Here is a 23,959-nt window from a genome sequence, read left to right as displayed (position 1 = left end):
ATAAGGTGCCAACACCATAGGTGTCCACCAGACCAGCTTCCTACAGTGGATACCCTGGTTTCCCTTTTTACAGGACTAATAATCAAATCTTGTTTTTTCAATGGTATGGTTGCAGTTATGAGCAGACTGTTTTTCCAGTTAGTGATACATGTAGGTCATAGCCAAACATGCAAAGTGCAAGGCTGGCCTACTTGCTCGTGCCTCTGATCTGAAGGCATGCTATTGTGTCTTGCCTCCATGGTGTCTCCATTTACCTTTTACAGACTGGCGGGACACATCCTTGTAGTCACACTCACTCCAAGGGTTGGTTGTCACCTGCAACCTATCCTTCCACCAAATGTGCCAGCGCCAACCACCTTACCAGGACACTGAACTGAGGAGTAGCCCCAGGAATACCTCTGTCGACTGCACACCATCTTCATCATCCTTAAGTATCCTTAGTAACCTATATCCCATTCTTCAGGACCATTCCACAGACGTTTACGACAAGGAGCCACTGCCACTGTAAATGAGCTAATGACTGCTTTTCTTGGGGAGGTAACTGTTTCCTTGGACCTAGGTGGTCTGTGTAGGAAAGTACCATCTTGCCTGGCATGTTACCCCCATTTTTGACTGTATATATGTTGTTTTAGTTGTATGTGTCACTGGGACCCTGTTCACCAGGGCCCCAGTGCTCATAAGTGTGCCTGAATGTGTTACCTGTGTAGTGACTAACTGTCTCACTGAGGCTCTGCTAATCAGAACCTCAGTGGTTATGCTCTCTCATTTCTTTCAAATTGTCACTAACAGGCTAGTGACTAATTTTACCAATTTACATTGGCTTACTGGAACACCCTTATAATTCCCTAGTATATGGTACTGAGGTACCCAGGGTATTGGGGTTCCAGGAGATCCCTATGGGCTGCAGCATTTCTTTTGCCACCCATAGGGAGCTCTGACAATTCTTACACAGGCCTGCCACTGCAGCCTGAGTGAAATAACGTCCACGTTATTTCACAGCCATTTTACACTGCACTTAAGTAACTTATAAGTCACCTATATGTCTAACCTTTACCTGGTAAAGGTTAGGTGCAAAGTTACTTAGTGTGAGGGCACCCTGGCACTAGCCAAGGTGCCCCCACATTGTTATGGGCCAATTCCCCGGACTTTGTGAGTGCGGGGACACCATTACACGCGTGCACTACATATAGGTCAATACCTATATGTAGCTTCACAATGGTAACTCCGAATATGGCCATGTAACATGTCTAAGATCATGGAATTGCCCCCTCTATGCCATCCTGGCATTGTTGGTACAATTCCATGATCCCAGTGGTCTGTAGCACAGACCCTGGTACTGCCAAACTGCCTTTTCTGGGGTTTCACTGCAGCTGCTGCTGCCGCCAACCCCTCAGACCGGTTTCTGCCCCCCTGGGGTCAAGCCAGGCTTGTCCCAGGATGGCAGAACAAAGGACTTCCTCTGAGAGAGGGTGTTACACCCTCTCCCTTTGGAAAATGGTGTGAAGGCAGGGGAGGAGTAGCCTCCCCCAGCCTCTGGAAATGCTTTCTTGGGCACAGATGTGCCCAATTCTGCATAAGCCAGTCTACACCGGTTCAGGGACCCCTTAGCCCTGCTCTGGCGCGAAACTGGACAAAGGAAAGGGGAGTGACCACTCCCCTGACCTGCACCTCCCCTGGGAGGTGTCCAGAGCTCCTCCAGTGTGCTCCAGACCTCTGCCATCTTGGAAACAGAGGTGCTGCTGGCACACTGGACTGCTCTGAGTGGCCAGTGCCACCAGGTGACGTCAGAGACTCCTTCTGATAGGCTCCTTCAGGTGTTAGTAGCCTATCCTCTCTCCTAGGTAGCCAAACCCTCTTTTCTGGCTATTTAGGGTCTCTGTCTCTGGGGAAACTTTAGATAACGAATGCAAGAGCTCATCAGAGTTCCTCTGCATCTCTCTCTTCACCTTCTGCCAAGGAATCGACTGCTGACCGCGCTGGAAGCCTGCAACACTGCAACAAAGTAGCAAAGACGACTACTGCAACTCTGTAACGCTGATCCTGCCGCCTTCTCGACTGTTTTCCTGGTGGTGCATGCTGTGGAGGTAGTCTGCCTCCTCTCTGCACTAGAAGCTCCGAAGAAATCTCCCGTGGGTCGACAGAATCTTCCCCCTGCAACCGCAGGCACCAAAAAGCTGCATTACCGGTCCCTTGGGTCTCCTCTCAGCACGACGAGCGAGGTCCCTCGAATCCAGCAACTCTGTCCAAGTGACCCCCACAGTCCAGTAACTCTTCAGTCCAAGTTTGGTGGAGGTAAGTCCTTGCCTCACCTCGCTAGACTGCATTGCTGGGAACCGCGACTTTTGCAGCTACTCCGGCCCCTGTGCACTTCCGGCGGAAATCCTTTGTGCACAGCCAAGCCTGGGTCCACGGCACTCTAACCTGCATTGCACGACTTTCTAAGTTGGTCTCCGGCGACGTGGGACTCCTTTGTGTAACTTCAGGCGAGCACCGTTTCACGCATCCTCGTAGTGCCTGTTTCTGGCACTTCTCCGGGTGCTACCTGCTGCTGAGAGGGCTCCTTGTCTTGCTCGACGTCCCCTCTACCTCCTGGTCCAATTTGCGACCTCCTGGTCCCTCCTGGGCCACAGCAGCGTCCAAAAACGCTAACCGCACGATTTGCAGCTAGCAAGGCTTGTTGGCGTTCTTTCGGCGGGAAAACACTTCTGCACGACTCTCCACGGCGAGAGGGATCCGTCCACCAAAGGGGGAAGTCTCTAGCCCTTTTCGTTCCTGCAGAAACCTCGGCTTCTTCTGTCCAGTAGAAGCTTCTTTGCACCCACAGCTGGCATTTCCTGGGCATATGCCCATCTCCGACTTGCTTGTGACTTTTGGACTTGGTCCCCTTGTTCCACAGGTACCCTAGATTGGAAATCCACAGTTGTTGGTTTGTGTCTTTCCTGCATTATTCCTCTATCACGACTTCTTTGTCTTTGGGGGAACTTCAGTGCACTTTGCACTCACTTTTCAGGGTCTTGGGAGGGCTATTTTTCTAACTCTCACTATTTTCTAATAGTCCCAGCGACCCTCTACAAGGTCACATAGGTTTGGGGTCCATTTGTGGTTCGCATTCCACTTTTGGAGTATATGGTTTGTGTTGCCCCTATCCCTATGTGCCCCCATTGCATCCTATTGTAACTATACATTGTTTGCACTGTTTTCTAAGACTATACTGCATATTTTTAGTACTGTGTACATATAACTTGTGTATATTTGCTATCCTCACTCTGAGGGTACACTCTGAGATACTTTGGCATAGTGTCATAAAAATAAAGTACCCTTATTTTTAGTATAACTGTGTATTGTGTTTTCTTATGATATTGTGCAAGTGACACTTGTGGTACTGTAGTAGCTTCACACGTCTCCTAGTTCAGCCTAAGCTGCTCTGCTAAGCTACCATTATCTATCAGCCTAAGCTGCTAGACACCCTATACACTAATAAGGGATAACTGGGCCTGGTGCAAGGTGCAAGTACCCCTTGGTACGCACTACAAGCCAGTCCAGCCTCCTACAGTCTCCATGACAGGCTCCCTGCTGGAGCTGCTCGCCTTAAGTTACTCTTAAGTAACCGTGTTCCAACTTGTAAAAGTTTTTTTTTTTTTTTTTTCTGTTACAGCACTCTGCCACGCTTCCTCCTGTTACAGCGTGTGATGGCCCCTCCTGTGGTTTCGGTTTGCCTTCCATCCCAGCTGCAATCCTTTCTAGATATTCACAGAGGGAGCCAATAACTCAGCCAGGCTCTAGCAGGCCTCAGGCTTTTACTGTCTGCCGAGCGGCAGCAGTTTGCCAAAACACTCCACTCGCCCTTTGCATCAGTAGTTTTAAAAGAGCACCGACCGAGCAAGTGTGAGACCCAGTGCTTTGCAAATGGTTGTTTTTAATTGTTTTCATGCTGTTTGTGATGAACACTTGTTCCTTTGTGTAAGCCTGCCTGCTCAGAGCCACAGCTACCCAGGGTTGAGCTAAGGTTTAACACATGAAACCTGACTGGCCCTAAATGGGTTCGTAGTTTACCACACGGTGAGGTCAAACAACCACACCATATAATACACTCAATTTCTTGACATGGACTATGTCTAAAGCCATGTCCATCAAAGACAGAAGCTTCTTATTTAAAAGTCTGACTTTGTGGCTGCATGCTACTTGTAGCAAGAGTGAAACACAAAGTGAGTTAGGAGAAGACCCTGGAACAATGGAGCAAAATGGTGATGCAGTGACTGGGCACGGAGAATGACCATGAATTGAAAACACTGAATGCTTGTTCTTGTTGAAATAAGACCTGCTGGACTGACTCCAATGGTCCAGTGCTACAACTAAATTGTATTACAGCATGTTCTGACTATATATCATTAGCCTTTCCTAGTATGGATTCCTACGAAGAGATAAAAAGATATTGCTATAGCACCACATGTATTGCACACATCAATTGATAGAGGCTCTTGGTGCTGCACAATTATTCTGATTGATTACCTACCATTGTTTAAAGCTATTTTATGTGAAAACTTGCAGTCAAACTGTGCCACACTTGGAAGATATTTCTGTATATGAGATGTTGAAAGTCCTGATTACAAAACAGCATAACGTCCTTCAGCAGGTGTTGTAGGTGGCCGTACGTACAGAATCAGTCTAATTTCTTTAACCTAGAAAGGCCACTTAATGTATGCCAGAGCTGTTTGGCATATAATCAAGAAGCTTGGCAGTAGATTTATGTTTGGTATGCATAATCCTAATTAAATCAGCAGGCTTGATGTTTAGTGAATGCTGTAGGGATGCAAGCAGCTTTAAAGTCTTAGCTTATGTATGGTGATAGGCACTCTGTCTGCTTCTTACACTGGAATGTGCTTGCGGAGCATAGCAGCAGCGTACAGATGGATAAATGGCAGATGTTAGCTGACTTATTTGCCTGGCTGATTAGCATTAACGTTTGTTTCTGCAGGATAAATATTAAACACATGCTTTTCAGTATCATAAACAACTGTATTTCTTTCTCTGTTATTTTACCCCATTTCTTTCTTTTTTTATATGAAACTAGGCCTTGATCGCGACGTGATAGCAGATGACCTTCCACATCCCTTTGGTCTGACTCAGTACCATGATTACATCTATTGGACTGACTGGAGCAGGCGCAGCATTGAGCGTGCCAACAAGACTAGTGGCCAAAACCGCACGATCATCCAGGCTCATTTGGACTATGTGATGGATATCCTGGTTTTCCACTCCTCCCGGCAGGCTGGATGGAACGAGTGTGCCTCCAGCAATGGCCAATGCTCCCACCTCTGCTTGGCAGTGCCAGTCAGTGGTTATGTCTGTGGATGCCCAGCTCATTACTACCTTAATGCTGATAACAAGACTTGCAGTGGTAAGCTAGGTGCTTTGTGTTCATTGTTTTGGCAGCGTATGTAATGAGAGTATAATGTTCAAAATGTGATATTTTCTAAAGAGGGATCTATAAAGATTTTTGCTATTTTAACAGTGAGGTATTTGAAGCATGCTTTGCCTGATCTGAGGATTACTGCCCTGTTTCACCACTCACTTTGTCTTCTAATTCATATGAAATACCAAATTCCAGTACACAAATCCATAGTATCAAAGTAAATCCCTTATTAGAAATAAAACACACAGAGTTTGTTTAGCCTATCTTCCTTTTTTATTTGCCCTCTTTGCTCCCTAGTATCTCAGGTGATTGCATCAAACAGAATATTGAGAAGGAGTTAATGTTTTATTCATAATGCTGTTCCAGTGGGCATAGTAGTATACCAGCAGCCTTCTTGGTAGTAGTGCCAGTTAGACAAATGACAGAACTACACTCTGTAGGAATAAGAGTAACAGCAATGTGATTGTAGATTCTCATTGTATCGATTTCTTTTATGGCTGTTGGAAGAGGAGTGTGATCACCAAGATGTGAGGAGAGCATTGCCAATTATTTGTGGGAGACAGTGGAGGTTTGCAAAATATTTGCATAAGACAGATATGAGAGAGTTTGGTCTGTTGGGGTGTTTGGGTTAGGTAAGACACTATTATCAGATTTGTAAATACATTTGTACAATGTAAAGGAAAAAAACTTAATACCCATGATGTGTCCCTGACATGTCCTACTCTAGTTAGTCACATGTTTAACCTGTAGCACTTATATAGTCCTCAACCCCTTCCCCACGTCCTCCATTTCTACTCACTGCCATAGCTAGGTCTTCTGTTTGAGTCTGCATTTTTTTCTGATCTTAAAATACTGGTTCCCAATTGCATAATTTCCTTATTTACCAATACTTAGGCCCTCATTATGAACTAGGCTGTCTGGGAAGCCATGCTGGCGGGAAATCCTGCCATCCGGCATGGCGGCCCAGAACGCTACATAATGAAGACATGGAGGGCTGCCATAGGCGGCCCTCCTCTACCGCCAGGCTGCCTCCAACAGGCAGCCTGACGGTGGACGGCATCATTATCCAACACGGCAGCGCTGCTGCACCTTGGATAATGATCCCAATTCCCCCAGCCTTTCCCTGGCAGGTTTCCCCGCCAGGGAAAGGCTGGCGGAAGGGGTGGTCCAGGGCCCCCCTGAACTGCCAATGCACTAGGCATAGGGAGTGCAGGGGCCCCTGTGCAGTGCCCCATCGCGCAGGCGACGGGTGCAGCTGCACCTGCCGCACAGAGGCATTGATGGCTGCTCCATGTGGAGCCACCGGCAATGTCACAGCCAGGCATTCTGCTGGGCCGGCGGGTGGAAACAATGTTTATTATACGGCCACCGGGGTCCCCGGGGGGGCTGGTGGTCAGTAGAAATGACCGCCAGCCTGAACACGGCAGTGAAAACCGCCGTTTTCATAATGACAACTTCTATGATTATATGGTGGCAGTAACACAATGGACATTCACTAATGAAATATAAATGAACAGGGACAAGACAATTCCTTGGTTTTGGTCCCCTATCCATCACCTGCTGATCTAGGTGTCGGCCAGCAGATTTGGGAGGTTCACTGGTCCTGGCTTTAGCAGAAAAACATTTAGGATTCTTCCTTAATTAAAGACCTTAAAATAAGTAAACATATGAAGTTGGGGTTGGCTTCGTGCATCTGACGATGTTGCGCCCAAGTGCTCCTGCTCCCTTTGCTTCCTAGATAGTAGTCCAGGCATTTATTCTTTCACACCTGGACTACAGCAATGTATTGTATCTAGGTCTCCCTGCCAAAACTACAGCTAGACTGCAAAGAGTACAAATCTTGGCAGCAAGACTGTTAACAAGAGTTAAATGTTTTGTTTGTCTCCTCAAACGTACAAGCTGCATTGGTTACTAGTTAAAAAAAAAAAAAAAAAAAAAAGAGTAAGGCCCTCAGCTTGCTACAAACTAGGCCCTGAGATTATCACAGAGAAGTTGAACAGGTACCGGCCAAGCAGATCTCTACAACTGCAGAGGCTCTATTCTTTGTAATTGCCCCAACCAAATCTGACCATAGATAGGGGAGATCTTTAGCCTTCCTTGCCCCACAATTATGGCATAATCTACGCTTCTATTAGTTACCTGAATACAATCACTTGAGGTTTTGAAGGGCTCGAAAATATGGTTGTTTTAGCAGACATAAGGTGATCCAGTTGTTTAGCGCCAGGACACCTTGTCAGGGTAGTAGCTGTGCTTTATAAATACACTTCATCACATGTAGGATGGGGGAAAGGACAATATTTTAATAGCAAGATCGTGTCAACTTGTTATTTCAGTACAGTACCCTTGCTGTAGGCTCAGCAAGTCACTGATCTTACTTCTATGTGATACACGTCTGAATCCGTTAAAGATGAGCATCCCCTAGCTTCTGGAAGAGTGATCTTTCTTTTTGATATAAGGATGTCTTCAACTAGTCTAGGATTATGGTGGTTTTGCAGCATGAATCTTTTCTGGATTCACATTCTGTGCATTACTCCACCATCTAGTGGTTTGGTCTGGAATTCTCCAGTATAGTAGTAGTCCTTCATCTCTCTTTCTTGTTGTTGTTGTTGTTGTTGTTGTTTGGCATCAACAGACCTACCATTTGGTATCCTGTCCAGCCACGTCTACGTCATACGCCCTCCCCGAGAGACTCCTACTCGTGGTCACTGTCTCCAGATTCTTTTTTCCACCTTCGGGTGTGGAAGCATAGCTGAAGGCGCTCCAATCTACAAAGAAACAAAGTTTTGGATAAAGTTAATCAAATACACCAAAGAAGTTTACAGAGAAGGTACAGGATTAGACTACGTCGATCGCATACGTCTAGACCATATTGGCAAATGCCCGGACAGGAGGCCCCCTGTTCCGCGTGATATGGAGAACACACCGTTCCAAATGTGCCTGAAGTGCCACCACAAATTCACTCTAAAAGACAGCCATCAAGTGTGAAACCATTGCCTCCCAATCAATCACAACAGCAACAAGTGCGACACATTTGCAGGTTTTAAGCTAAAGACCTTGAGGGTGAGATAAAGGCTCACTACATCATGCAGGGCCAAAAGGAGACTCAGTCGTTTAAAGACGTGGGGTTGTCGAGTGACAACGAAGAAAACATCACTGAAGGGGCAGAAGGATAAGGCTCGGACATCGACACAATTTGTCAAGATGGAATATAGGAAGTCAAAAGAAAAAATACCTCAGTCTAAGTCACCGAAAACTGCCTTGCCACCAAGAAAGTCGCTTCCCAAAGGCAAGCAGATGAACCTCTCGGGTCCCATACCAAGGATACTGCAAGCGGCCAAAAACAAGAAAAGACCACAATGTCAAAAGACTGATTTTGATGTTGAAAGAGAAACAACCCCAGGAGACGCTGAAAAAGGAAATGAGCGAAACACCTTTGAAGGATTCTTTGTCGTCGAAAAGATCTTTGACGATGCTCCACGCCGAGGAACAATCCGACAAAATTGAGAGGAAAAAAAAGAGGTGTCAAAGCCAAAATGGCTGCACTTCTGCAAAAGAAAAAATTATTTGATGCTTCTCTTCAGGAATTCAGAATCCCACTAAAGCCTTTGACGCTGAAATAAGAGGTAGTGGACGACGTTGAAGTTTTAGGCTCCCCCTTGACTCCAGAGGAAGAGGAAGTAAAACAGCAATTTTTCCTCGAGGAAGAGGAGGCTTTGGACATGGCCATGTTTCGGGACTCTAGGGGATCAGAGTATGCTGAAATCCAGTGGCAGGAAATTAGAACAGATTCCCCTGAAGAGGGACTGTATACTTAGCCGTCAAGGTCATCACCTCCGGATGACATTGCAGTGTATGGTCGACTGATAAAAAAATGGCAGCAGATAAATAGCGAATGCTCTCCTGCCATCTCAAACCAAAAACCAGTACTTGCCAATGTTACTCAGCATTCTTGATTAAGGTAGAGAAGCCTTCAAGGAGCCTGCAATGTACAGCACAGTCACTCTGAGGGCAGAGAAAAATACTAGCATTCCTCAAAGGATTGCTTGCACATTGAGGGAACAGTGTCAGCTGACGCCCATTATTGCAGCTACAGCTAGGAAAAGGGCAAACATCCCAGGAATATCTGGACCACCACCGGACAAGGAGAGCAAGAAGATGGATTTAGCAGGCAGAGAATTTGAGAGAGGGTGGGGGGCTACCCAGTAGAAAATAGCCAACTTTAACACTCCCCTCAGTAGTTATGTATACAGCAGTGGGACAAGATGGTAAAGCTGATGAAGCACTTGCCCGAACAGTCCCGCAAGAAGCAGCTTCTCTGGCTGAGGGAGAGAATAACATTAGAAATGCATGTCTCAAGTCAGCATTGTATGCAGCAGGCATGGCAAGTCGACAAATTATGGCTATGGGACAAATCTACGGCGCCAAGCATGGTTAATAGTGTGAGGTTTCATGCCAGAAGTTCAGGCAAAGATCATTAATGCACCATTCAGTGGGGAGCAGTTGTTCGGTAGGGCAATTGATGAGACCCTTTAACAATTATTTTTTAAAAAAAGAAAAGACAATGAAACAGCAAAATCTAGGGGAACATCACAATTCAGAGGTAACCTACAGAGAGGAACACCACTGGACAGAAAACTATCAGGGAGAGGAAGTTTTTCTTGAAACATCACCACATCAGGGTTTTTGAACCGCAATGTAAGGAAATGCCTCCTTGGCATGGTTGCCCCCTGACTTTTTGCCTTTTGCTGATGCTATGTTTACAATTGGAAGTGTGCTGAGGCCTGCTAACCAGGCCCCAGCACCAGTGTTCTTTCCCTAACCTGTACTTTTGTATCCACAATTGGCAGACCCTGGCATCCAGATAAGTCCCTTGGAACTGGTACTTCTAGTACCAAGGGCCCTGATACCAAGGAAGGTCTCTAAGGGCTGCAGCATGTCTTATGCCACCCTGGAGACCTCTCACTCAGCACAGACACACTGCTTGCCAGCTTGTGTGTGCTAGTGAGGACAAAACGAGTAAGTCGACATGGCACTCCCCTCAGGGTGCCATGCCAGCCTCTCACTGCCTATGCAGTATAGGTAAGACACCCCTCTAGCAGGCCTTACAGCCCTAAGGCAGGGTGCACTATACCATAGGTGAGGGTACCAGTGCATGAGCATGGTACCCCTACAGTGTCTAAACAAAACCTTAGACATTGTAAGTGCAGGGTAGCCATAAGAGTATATGGTCTGGGAGTCTGTCAAACACGAACTCCACAGCACCATAATGGCTACACTGAAAACTGGGAAGTTTGGTATCAAACTTCTCAGCACAATAAATGCACACTGATGCCAGTGTACATTTTATTGTAAAATACACCCCAGAGGGCACCTTAGAGGTGCCCCCTGAAACCTATCCGACTATCTGTGTAGGCTGACTGGTTCCAGCAGCCTGCCACACTAGAGACATGTTGCTGGCCCCATGGGGAGAGTGCCTTTGTCACTCTGAGGCCAGTAACAAAGCCTGCACTGGGTGGAGATGCTAACACCTCCCCCAGGCAGGAGCTGTAACACCTGGCGGTGAGCCTCAAAGGCTCACCCCTTTGTCACAGCCCAGCAGGGCACTCCAGCTTAGTGGAGTTGCCCGCCCCCTCCGGCCCCGGCCCCCACTTTTGGCGGCAAGGCTGGAGGGAACAAAGAAAGCAACAAGGAGGAGTCACTGGCCAGTCAGGACAGCCCCTAAGGTGTCCTGAGCTGAGGTGACTCTGACTTTTAGAAATCCTCCATCTTGCAGATGGAGGATTCCCCCAATAGGGTTAGGATTGTGACCCCCTCCCCTTGGGAGGGGGCACAAAGAGGGTGTACCCACCCTCAGGGCTAGTAGCCATTGGCTACTAACCCCCCAGACCTAAACACGCCCTTAAATTTAGTATTTAAGGGCTACCCTGAACCCTAGAAAATTAGATTCCTGCAACTACAAGAAGAAGGACTGCCTAGCTGAAAAACCCCTGCAGAGGAAGACCAGAAGACGACAACTGCCTTGGCTCCAGAAACTCACCGGCCTGTCTCCTGCCTTCCAAAGATCCTGCTCCAGCGACGCCTTCCGAAGGGACCAGCGACCTCGACATCCTCTGAGGACTGCCCCTGCTTCGAAAAGACAAGAAACTCCCGAGGACAGCGGACCTGCTCCAAGAAAAGCTGCAACTTTGTTTCCAGCAGCTTTAAAGAACCCTGCAAGCTCCCCGCAAGAAGCGTGAGACTTGCAACACTGCACCCGGCGACCCCGACTCGGCTGGTGGAGATCCGACGCCTCAGGAGGGACCCCAGGACTACTCTGATACTGTGAGTACCAAAACCTGTCCCCCCTGAGCCCCCACAGCGCCGCCTGCAGAGGGAATCCCGAGGCTTCCCCTGACCGCGACTCCTTGAATCCAAAGTCCCGACACCTGGGAGAGACCCTGCACCCGCAGCCCCCAGGACCTGAAGGACCGGACTTTCACTGGAGGAGTGACCCCCAGGAGTCCCTCTCCCTTGACCAAGTGGAGGTTTCCCCGAGGAACCCCCCCCTTGCCTGCCTGCAGCGCTGAAGAGATCCCTAGATCTCCCATTGACTTCCATTACAAACCCGACGCTTGTTTCTACACTGCACCCGGCCGCCCCCGCGCCGCTGAGGGTGAAATTTCTGTGTGGACTTGTGTCCCCCCCGGTGCCCTACAAAACCCCCCTGGTCTGCCCTCCGAAGACGCGGGTACTTACCTGCAAGCAGACCGGAACCGGGGCACCCCCTTCTCTCCATTCTAGCCTATGTGTTTTGGGCACCACTTTGAACTCTGCACCTGACCGGCCCTGAGCTGCTGGTGTGGTGACTTTGGGGTTGCTCTGAACCCCCAACGGTGGGCTACCTTGGACCAAGAACTGAACCCTGTAAGTGTCTTACTTACCTGGAAAAACTAATCAAAACTTACCTCCCCTAGGAACTGTGAAAATTGCACTAAGTGTCCACTTTTAAAACAGCTATTTGTCAATAACTTGAAAAGTATACATGCAATTTTGATGATTTGAAGTTCCTAAAGTACTTACCTGCAATACCTTTCGAATGAGCTATTACATGTAGAATTTGAACCTGTGGTTCTTAAAATAAACTAAGAAAAGATATTTTTCTATATAAAAACCTATTGGCTGGATTTGTCTCTGAGTGTGTGTACCTCATTTATTGTCTATGTGTATGTACAACAAATGCTTAACACTACTCCTTGGATAAGCCTACTGCTCGACCACACTACCACAAAATAGAGCATTAGTATTATCTATTTTTACCACTATTTTACCTCTAAGGGGAACCCTTGGACTCTGTGCATGCTATTCCTTACTTTGAAATAGCACATACAGAGCCAACTTCCTACATTGGTGGATCAGCGGTGGGGTACAAGACTTTGCATTTGCTGGACTACTCAGCCAATACCTGATCACACGACAAATTCCAAAATTGTCATTAGAAATTGATTTTTGCAATTTGAAAAGTTTTCTAAATTCTTAAAAGACCTGCTAGGGCCTTGTGTTAGATCCTGTTTAGCATTTCTTTTAGAGTTTAAAAGTTTGTTAAAAGTTTGAATTAGATTCTAGAACCAGTTTTAGTTTCTTAAAAAGTATTCCAACTTTTAGAAGCATAATGTCTAGCACAGATGTGAATGTGGTGGAACTCGACACCACACCTTACCTCCATCTACAGATGAGAGAGCTAAGGTCACTCTGTAAACTAAAGAAAATAGCAATGGGCCCCAAACCTACCAAAGTACAGCTCCAGGAGCTTTTGGCAGAGTTTGAAAAGGCCAACCCCTCTGAGGATGGCAACTCAGAGGATGAAGATAGTGACTTGGAGGGAAATTCCCCCCCTCCAGTCCTACTTAGGGAGAGCAGGGCTTCTCAAGCCCTGACTCCACAAATAATAGTCAGAGATGCTGGTTCCCTCACAGGAGGGACCAACAACTCTGAAATCACTGAGGATAACTCCAGTGAAGAGGACATCCAGTTAGCCAGGATGGCCAAAAGATTGGCTTTGGAAAGACAGATCCTAGCCATAGAGAGGGAAAGACAAGAGATGGGCCTAGGACCCATCAATGGTGGCAGCAATATAAATAGGGTCAGAGATTCTCCTGACATGTTGAAAATCCCCAAAGGGATTGTAACTAAATATGAAGATGGTGATGACATCACCAAATGGTTCACAGCTTTTGAGAGGGCTTGTGTAACCAGAAAAGTGAACAGATCTCACTGGGGTGCTCTCCTTTGGGAAATGTTCACAGGAAAGTGTAGGGATAGACTCCTCACACTCTCTGGACAAGATGCAGAATCTTATGACCTCATGAAGGGTACCCTGATTGAGGGCTTTGGATTCTCCACTGAGGAGTACAGGATTAGGTTCAGGGGGGCTCAAAAATCCTCGAGCCAGACCTGGGTTGACTTTGTTGACTACTCAGTGAAAACACTAGATGGTTGGATTCAAGGCAGTGGTGTAAGTAATTATGATGGGCTGTACAATTTATTTGTGAAAGAACACCTGTTAAGTAATTGTTTCAATGATAAACTGCATCAGCATCTGGTAGACCTAGGACCAATTTCTCCCCAAGAATTGGGAAAGAAGGCGGACCATTGGGTCAAGACAAGGGTGTCCAAGACTTCAACAGGGGGTGACCAAAAGAAAGGGGTCACAAAGACTCCCCAGCAGAAGGGTGATGAGACAACCAAAACTAAAAATAGTAAAGAGTCTTCTACAGGCCCCCAAAAACCTGCACAGGAGGGTGGGCCCAGAGCCTCTTCACAAAACAATGGGTACAAGGGTAAAAACTTTGATCCCAAAAAGGCCTGGTGTCGAAACTGTAGTCAGTCTGGACACCAAACTGGAGACAAGGCCTGTCCCAAGAAAAGTTCCACTCCAAACTCCAATCCAGGTAACACTGGAATGGCTAGTCTCCAAGTGGGATCAACAGTGTGCCCAGATCAAATCAGGGTCCACACTGAAGCTACTCTAGTCTCTGAGGGTGGGGTGGATTTAGCCACACTAGCTGCCTGGCCGCCTAACATGCAAAAATACAGGCAGCAGCTCTTTATTAATGGGACAAGTGTAGAGGGCCTGAGGGATACAGGTGCCAGTGTCACCATGGTGACAGAGAAACTGGTTTCCCCTGGCCAATACCTGACTGGAAAAACCTATACAGTCACCAACGCTGACAATCAGACTAAAGCACATCCCATGGCAATGGTAACTTTAGAATGGGGAGGGGTCAATGGCCTGAAACAGGTGGTGGTCTCCTCAAACATCCCAGTAGACTGTCTGCTTGGAAATGACCTGGAGTCCTCAGCATGGGCTGAGGTAGAACTAAAAACCCATGCAGCCATGCTGGGTATCCCTGAACTGGTGTGTGTAAAAACAAGAGCACAGTGCAAGGCACAGGGTGAAAAAGTAGAGCTGGAGTCTGGAAAAATGGCCCAGCCTACCAAGAGAAAAGGAAAGTCAGTTGGGAAACCAACTGCAACACAGTCAGAAAAAGAGAACCTCTCTTCTCAGGAAGAAGTTCTGCCCTCTGAGGGAACTGAGCCTTTGGAGCTTGAACCTTATCAGGTTGAGCTCTTAGGCCCAGGGGGACCCTCAAGGGAAGAGCTGTGTAAGGGACAAGAAACCTGTCCCTCTCTTGAAGGCCTTAGGCAGCAAGCTGCTGAAGAGTCCAAGGGCAAGAAAAATGGAACACATAGGGTCTATTGGGAAGATGGACTCCTGTACACTGAGGCCAGAGACCCCAAACCTGGTGCCACTAGGAGAGTGGTAGTGCCTCAGTCGTTCAGAGAGTTTATTCTGACCTTAGCCCATGATATTCCCCTTGCTGGGCATTTGGGACAAACCAAGACGTGGGAGAGGTTAGTCAACCACTTCTACTGGCCCAATATGTCCCAGAAGGTTAAGGAGTTTTGCCTCTCCTGCCCCACCTGTCAAGCCAGTGGTAAGACAGGTGGGCACCCAAAGGCCCCCCTCATTCCACTTCCCGTGGTGGGGGTCCCCTTTGAAAGAGTGGGTGTGGACATAGTTGGTCCACTGGAACCTCCCACAGCCTCAGGAAATATGTACATCCTAGTAGTAGTGGATCATGCTACTAGGTATCCTGAAGCTATTCCCCTTAGGTCGACTACTGCCCCTGCAGTAGCCAAGGCCCTCATTGGTATCTTTACCAGAGTGGGTTTCCCTAAGGAGGTGGTGTCTGACAGAGGTACCAACTTCATGTCAGCATACCTAAAACACATGTGGAATGAGTGTGGAGTGACTTACAAATTCACTACACCATACCATCCACAAACTAATGGCTTAGTTGAGAGATTCAACAAGACATTAAAAGGCATGATCATGGGGCTACCAGAAAAACTCAAAAGGAGATGGGATGTCCTCTTGCCATGTCTTCTTTTTGCTTACAGAGAGGTGCCACAGAAGGGAGTAGGATTCTCACCCTTTGAACTTCTGTTTGGTCACCCTGTAAGGGGACCACTTGCTCTTGTTAAAGAAGGCTGGGAGAGACCTCTTCATGAGCCTAAACAAGACATAGTGGACTATGTACTTGGCCTTCGCTCTAGAATGGCAGAGTACATGGAAAAGGCAACCAAAAACCTTGAGGCCAGCCAACAGCTCCAGAAGTTTTGGTATGACCAAAAGGCTGCAATGGTTGAGTTCCAACCAGGGCAGAAAGTCTGGGTTCTGGAGCCTGTGGCTCCCAGGGCACTCCAGGACAAATGGAGTGGCCCTTACCCAGTGCTAGAAAGGAAGAGTCAGGTCACCTACCTGGTGGACCTGGGCACAAGCAGGAGCCCCAAGAGGGTGATCCATGTGAACCGCCTTAAGCTCTTCCATGACAGGGCTGATGTAAATCTGTTGATGGTAACAGATGAGGATCAGGAGGCAGAGAGTGAACCTCTCCCTGATCTTCTGTCATCAGACCCAAAAGATGGCTCAGTAGATGGAGTGATCTACTCAGACACCCTCTCTGGCCAACAGCAAGCTGATTGTAGGAGAGTCCTACAACAGTTTCCTGAACTCTTCTCCCTAACCCCTGGTCAGACACACCTGTGTACCCATGATGTGGACACAGGAGACAGCATGCCTGTCAAAAACAAAATGTTTAGACAGTCTGACCATGTTAAGGAAAGCATCAAGGTGGAAGTCCACAAGATGCTGGAATTGGGAGTAATTGAGCGCTCTGACAGCCCCTGGGCTAGCCCAGTGGTCTTAGTCCCCAAACCTCACACCAAAGATGGAAAGAAAGAGATGAGGTTTTGTGTGGACTACAGAGGGCTCAACTCTGTCACCAAGACAGATGCTCATCCAATTCCTAGAGCTGATGAGCTCATAGACAAATTAGGTGCTGCCAAATTCTTAAGTACCTTTGACTTGACAGCAGGGTACTGGCAAATAAAAATGGCACCTGGAGCAAAAGTGAAAACAGCATTCTCCACACCTGATGGGCATTATCAGTTTACTGTTATGCCCTTTGGTTTAAAGAATGCCCCTGCCACCTTCCAAAGGTTGGTGAATCAAGTCCTTGCTGGCTTGGAGTCCTTTAGCACAGCTTATCTTGATGATATTGCTGTCTTTAGCTCCACCTGGCAGGATCACCTGGTCCACCTGAAGAAGGTTTTGAAGGCTCTGCAATCTGCAGGCCTCTCTATCAAGGCATCCAAATGCCAGATAGGGCAGGGAACTGTGGTTTACTTGGGCCACCTTGTAGGTGGAGGCCAAGTTCAGCCACTCCAACCCAAGATCCAGACTATTCTGGACTGGGTAGCTCCAAAAACCCAGACTCAAGTCAGGGCATTCCTTGGCTTGACTGGGTATTACAGGAGGTTTGTGAAGGGATATGGATCCATTGTGACAGCCCTCACTGAACTCACCTCCAAGAAAATGCCTAAGAAAGTGAACTGGACTGTGGAATGCCAACAGGCCTTTGACACCCTGAAACAAGCAATGTGCTCAGCACCAGTTCTAAAAGCTCCAGATTATTCTAAGCAGTTCATTGTGCAGACAGATGCCTCTGAACATGGGATAGGGGCAGTTTTGTCCCAAACAAATGATGATGGCCTTGACCAGCCTGTTGCTTTCATTAGCAGGAGGTTACTCCCCAGGGAGCAGCGTTGGAGTGCCATTGAGAGGGAGGCCTTTGCTGTGGTTTGGTCCCTGAAGAAGCTGAGACCATACCTCTTTGGGACTCACTTCCTAGTTCAAACTGACCACAGACCTCTCAAATGGCTGATGCAAATGAAAGGTGAAAATCCTAAACTGTTGAGGTGGTCCATCTCCCTACAGGGAATGGACTTTATAGTGGAACACAGACCTGGGACTGCCCATGCCAATGCAGATGGCCTTTCCAGGTTCTTCCACTTAGAAAATGAAGACTCTCTTGGGAAAGGTTAGTCTCATCCTCTTTCGTTTGGGGGGGGGTTGTGTAAGGAAATGCCTCCTTGGCATGGTTGCCCCCTGACTTTTTGCCTTTTGCTGATGCTATGTTTACAATTGGAAGTGTGCTGAGGCCTGCTAACCAGGCCCCAGCACCAGTGTTCTTTCCCTAACCTGTACTTTTGTATCCACAATTGGCAGACCCTGGCATCCAGATAAGTCCCTTGTAACTGGTACTTCTAGTACCAAGGGCCCTGATACCAAGGAAGGTCTCTAAGGGCTGCAGCATGTCTTATGCCACCCTGGAGACCTCTCACTCAGCACAGACACACTGCTTGCCAGCTTGTGTGTGCTAGTGAGGACAAAACGAGTAAGTCGACATGGCACTCCCCTCAGGGTGCCATGCCAGCCTCTCACTGCCTATGCAGTATAGGTAAGACACCCCTCTAGCAGGCCTTACAGCCCTAAGGCAGGGTGCACTATACCATAGGTGAGGGTACCAGTGCATGAGCATGGTACCCCTACAGTGTCTAAACAAAACCTTAGACATTGTAAGTGCAGGGTAGCCATAAGAGTATATGGTCTGGGAGTCTGTCAAACACGAACTCCACAGCACCATAATGGCTACACTGAAAACTGGGAAGTTTGGTATCAAACTTCTCAGCACAATAAATGCACACTGATGCCAGTGTACATTTTATTGTAAAATACACCCCAGAGGGCACCTTAGAGGTGCCCCCTGAAACCTATCCGACTATCTGTGTAGGCTGACTGGTTCCAGCAGCCTGCCACACTAGAGACATGTTGCTGGCCCCATGGGGAGAGTGCCTTTGTCACTCTGAGGCCAGTAACAAAGCCTGCACTGGGTGGAGATGCTAACACCTCCCCCAGGCAGGAGCTGTAACACCTGGCGGTGAGCCTCAAAGGCTCACCCCTTTGTCACAGCCCAGCAGGGCACTCCAGCTTAGTGGAGTTGCCCGCCCCCTCCGGCCCCGGCCCCCACTTTTGGCGGCAAGGCTGGAGGGAACAAAGAAAGCAACAAGGAGGAGTCACTGGCCAGTCAGGACAGCCCCTAAGGTGTCCTGAGCTGAGGTGACTCTGACTTTTAGAAATCCTCCATCTTGCAGATGGAGGATTCCCCCAATAGGGTTAGGATTGTGACCCCCTCCCCTTGGGAGGGGGCACAAAGAGGGTGTACCCACCCTCAGGGCTAGTAGCCATTGGCTACTAACCCCCCAGACCTAAACACGCCCTTAAATTTAGTATTTAAGGGCTACCCTGAACCCTAGAAAATTAGATTCCTGCAACTACAAGAAGGAGGACTGCCTAGCTGAAAAACCCCTGCAGAGGAAGACCAGAAGACGACAACTGCCTTGGCTCCAGAAACTCACCGGCCTGTCTCCTGCCTTCCAAAGATCCTGCTCCAGCGACGCCTTCCGAAGGGACCAGCGACCTCGACATCCTCTGAGGACTGCCCCTGCTTCGAAAAGACAAGAAACTCCCGAGGACAGCGGACCTGCTCCAAGAAAAGCTGCAACTTTGTTTCCAGCAGCTTTAAAGAACCCTGCAAGCTCCCCGCAAGAAGCGTGAGACTTGCAACACTGCACCCGGCGACCCCGACTCGGCTGGTGGAGATCCGACGCCTCAGGAGGGACCCCAGGACTACTCTGATACTGTGAGTACCAAAACCTGTCCCCCCTGAGCCCCCACAGCGCCGCCTGCAGAGGGAATCCCGAGGCTTCCCCTGACCGCGACTCCTTGAATCCAAAGTCCCGACACCTGGGAGAGACCCTGCACCCGCAGCCCCCAGGACCTGAAGGACCGGACTTTCACTGGAGGAGTGACCCCCAGGAGTCCCTCTCCCTTGACCAAGTGGAGGTTTCCCCGAGGAACCCCCCCCTTGCCTGCCTGCAGCGCTGAAGAGATCCCTAGATCTCCCATTGACTTCCATTACAAACCCGACGCTTGTTTCTACACTGCACCCGGCCGCCCCCGCGCCGCTGAGGGTGAAATTTCTGTGTGGACTTGTGTCCCCCCCGGTGCCCTACAAAACCCCCCTGGTCTGCCCTCCGAAGACGCGGGTACTTACCTGCAAGCAGACCGGAACCGGGGCACCCCCTTCTCTCCATTCTAGCCTATGTGTTTTGGGCACCACTTTGAACTCTGCACCTGACCGGCCCTGAGCTGCTGGTGTGGTGACTTTGGGGTTGCTCTGAACCCCCAACGGTGGGCTACCTTGGACCAAGAACTGAACCCTGTAAGTGTCTTACTTACCTGGAAAAACTAATCAAAACTTACCTCCCCTAGGAACTGTGAAAATTGCACTAAGTGTCCACTTTTAAAACAGCTATTTGTCAATAACTTGAAAAGTATACATGCAATTTTGATGATTTGAAGTTCCTAAAGTACTTACCTGCAATACCTTTCGAATGAGCTATTACATGTAGAATTTGAACCTGTGGTTCTTAAAATAAACTAAGAAAAGATATTTTTCTATATAAAAACCTATTGGCTGGATTTGTCTCTGAGTGTGTGTACCTCATTTATTGTCTATGTGTATGTACAACAAATGCTTAACACTACTCCTTGGATAAGCCTACTGCTCGACCACACTACCACAAAATAGAGCATTAGTATTATCTATTTTTACCACTATTTTACCTCTAAGGGGAACCCTTGGACTCTGTGCATGCTATTCCTTACTTTGAAATAGCACATACAGAGCCAACTTCCTACACGCAAGCAAAGCTCAGACACTTTCACAGCAATGGCAGTAACAGGAACACCAGCCCTTTTGAGGACATGCACGAGGAAGAGCGCAGCCTTGCAGAGGAGAAACTTTCTCCTTCAGGAATAGGTCATGAGCCAGGACCCCAAATTTAGGCCATTGGTACCACTCAGGGGGATGGGTGCTAGCATGATTGATTTGCAAGGTATGGATTCCTGGAGATGGAAAATGTTAGCAAGTCATCACTCTTTGCCTTTTGTCTGATATTATTGAATTAGCACCCATTGCCGAAAAAATAATGGTTTTCATATTTTAAGTAGCATACAAATTCATCATAATATGTGGAAAAATAAATCTAATTCCACCAGATTGGTTACATTCATATCATTTAAAAATAATTGATTGATTGTAATTACAATATAGTCCTTAATAACAATAAAACTTCTTTGTATTCCTCATATATTGACATGGATTTTATGCATAATTTTCACTTACAATTTCAAATAATAGTTGTCACATCTTACATAGGCAATGTATGTAATGAGTGAACATGAACGCAATTTTATCATCCACATTTGTCGTAATCATCATCATCATCTTAATATGTGTCATCATTCTCTGTGTCTGTTTGATTTTCACAGGCGAGAAGTCTGCACGTCGGTGCACTTGAGGTCATTTAGACAGCAGACGCATGTTGGCAGTTTGCAGTTCTTAATGCAGTATCCAACTAGTAGATCTAACATAGCCTGAGGTGCTGGCCGCCCCTCCATCCAGTCCACGACCAGTTGCTCTGCTCCCTTGTGTTTTATCAACTTCCACTCACTCCCAATTGAACTAGGTGTCTGTCTTGCCAAATGCAATGATTCCTTTATCAGCTCTGACTGTTTCAAAATTTCAGAGATAGTTGTCAACTTAGTTGCAGGGGCATTAATGGTGGGCAAGTAGCCAATAGAATCCTATGATTCACTAACTAGGTCTCTAGAACTGAGGTTAAATCTTGTCAAACTTGGTATTTTCTGTGCGAGGCTCGCTTCTCGTCTTTTAATAACCCAGATTATTTTCTCATTTTGTGCAAGCTTCAGTTGGGCAACACATTCCTGCATGACTTTGGTACTTGTCATCAATGACTGAGGCCCAGCTCATTTACCAGAAACCTACATGAACAATTTGTCAGTATTTGTGGTGGTCAATGTTCTCTGCTTTTGTTTCTCAATACTTGGGAGAGGAGCTTTAAAAGGTTGTGGTCTAAAAAACGTGGACTGCACAGCTATACTGTTGACTTGATGAGTTGTCCCCTTAACAGTAAGAGTCTTTTCCAGCCTATTCATGTTATCCCATGCTAAGTTAGTGAAGACATGATGCTGAGTGTCGGCTGGAAGAAGAATTTGCTCATTTATGGTAGCAGCAATTTTCTGAAGAGACAAGGTGGTATCTTTTTCTTCCATTTGTGAGTATGAAATCCCATGGCTGTTTCTGTTTAGAGTGTGAATGATTTCAACGTTGCTTGTCAGTGTTTTTACGGCATATGGGAGCAACAATTGCTTTGGGGTCGGGGGATGTTCTGCTTGCCATTTGTGACTGCATATATAATGTCCTGATTGAATGATTGCATCAGTAAGGCAACCCTTTTGGACAGCTTTGTGTTTTCTGGATTGCCGGTCAGAAGTCCTAATAAGAACCTCTTAAGGTAATCCGCACTTATGGCCTCGGCGAAACATTGCTGCGTTTACAACTCTTAGCAGAGGCTGCTAGCATACAGGAACAGTGATCGCATTTATTCATGTGGATTCATGTGAAAGGCCCTTCTGGAAAGATGAGTTTGGCTGACTGCAGTGGCATTGCCTTACTTACTCCTGCTGCACATGCAACTCAATGAATGGCTAAGGTGAGTGTTTTCGCTCCCCAGGGGAGGGACTGATACACATGTGCCTGGCTCAGGTGGTGTCACCCTTATTAGTGCACCCTAATTCATAGTGGCTCATTTACCCCGCTCATGACACTCCATATGCACCACATGGGAGAGGAGTAGCTTGCAACCGTTAACCCCTGTTCTGTGAGTTGGCATATTAGCAACAGCAGCCCCCTGCAGGAGTGTGTGGCTTGCCCACATTACTTCATGGCCACTAAAGAACGTGACATGCATGTAAAATACTGCCTCTCCATCACATAGGAAAGGGGAAGTTTATGCTGTTCAACCTAACAAACGAGTGGTGGTGAGGAGGACTATGAAGGGGTGCTTGCAGAATTTGAGGCCCACTTTAACCATCTGCTCAACCCAGACTTTGAGTGTTTCGGACTCTGCCAGGCCACTTAACGCATGCACAAAATCATTGTTGGGTTCTACACAAGAATGTGAGAAATAGCTGTGACATGCACCAGCAGCCCTATACAAGAAATCAGGGCCACAGTAATACAGAAATGCAGGCCATCCTTGCTCAGAAGGATGATACTGCATGAACCAGGAAAGCCACTGGATGATATCCTGCTCTTAGGTCACTGACACCAACTCTTCAACATGAGAGCAGACAGGATGAAGTCAGCCCTGGTGCAAACACCCATAAGAGGAGCCATACTAAATGCTTATCAAGTCTGAGTCTTTCATGGCCAATAGGGGGGGCAAGAAGATCCAAAAGAGGGCCTGGTTGGTCTTGCTCCCATAAAGACTAGTAAAAGATGATTGTGTGTAAATAGAGGCTGTAGGAAAGTGCCACTTTTTGACATGGCTACCCCCCACCGTTTGTCTGGTATCTGATGTAAAGTCAACTGAAAGTGCACTGGGATCTTGCTAGCCATGTCCCCAGTCAACGAGAATAAGCTGGAAAGGGGGACTCCTTTGATTGCTGCCCCATCCAGGAGAGACTGCGGTCTGGGAGCATATAGCTGTAGAAAGCAGGGTGGTTACACAGTAAGGGGAGATGGAGAATACACCCTTTGAATTCTTCCCTAACTGCTGTCATACATTTGACCTGGAAAATGTGCACAAGCACAGAACTCCTGAGGACAGCAGCCCTGTCTAAGAAAAACCAACTACCAAGGACTCCCACCTCACTCAGGATGCATGAGTCATGACTACTCTGCAACCGGCGCCCACGGGCTGTGTCCAGGTGGTCCACCCAGCAAGAGAGGGTCTTCAGGTGATTGCGAGCAAGTGCCCACCCTGGGTTGACCTCTCTACCCCTCCGCGGTGACACCTGCAGAGGGAATCCTGAGGACCCCTCTGATTGCGAGGCTCTGGACAAAGATATCAGATGCCTAAAGAGACACTGCACCCGCAGCCCCCCAGGCCTTGGGGAACCTGACCCCTGGTGCAGCTACGTTCAGCAGGCAGCACTCCTCACTGTCCAGCCTGTGGTCTGCCTGAGACGGTCCCCTGGACCTCACCTGCAGCCTCTGACTGACCCCCAGTGTC

The 23,959-nt window shown here is 47.7% G+C and overlaps 1 protein-coding gene across 1 annotated transcript in view; it reads left to right on the top strand.

The window, feature by feature from the left end:
• Nucleotides 1-23,959, top strand: part of LRP6 (LDL receptor related protein 6) — a 591,871-nt gene that overhangs the window by 285,213 nt on the left and 282,699 nt on the right. The window contains exon 12 of the mRNA XM_069228018.1: nt 5,072-5,398. Coding sequence (XP_069084119.1) covers nt 5,072-5,398 — 327 coding nt within the window. The remainder of the gene's footprint in view (nt 1-5,071; nt 5,399-23,959) is intronic.

Source organism: Pleurodeles waltl, chromosome 4_1, assembly GCF_031143425.1.
Source record: "Pleurodeles waltl isolate 20211129_DDA chromosome 4_1, aPleWal1.hap1.20221129, whole genome shotgun sequence".
In the NCBI taxonomy this organism is placed as follows: domain Eukaryota; kingdom Metazoa; phylum Chordata; class Amphibia; order Caudata; family Salamandridae; genus Pleurodeles; species Pleurodeles waltl.
Note: the sequence above shows the minus strand (reverse complement) of the source record. Positions and strands in the feature narration are given on the sequence as shown.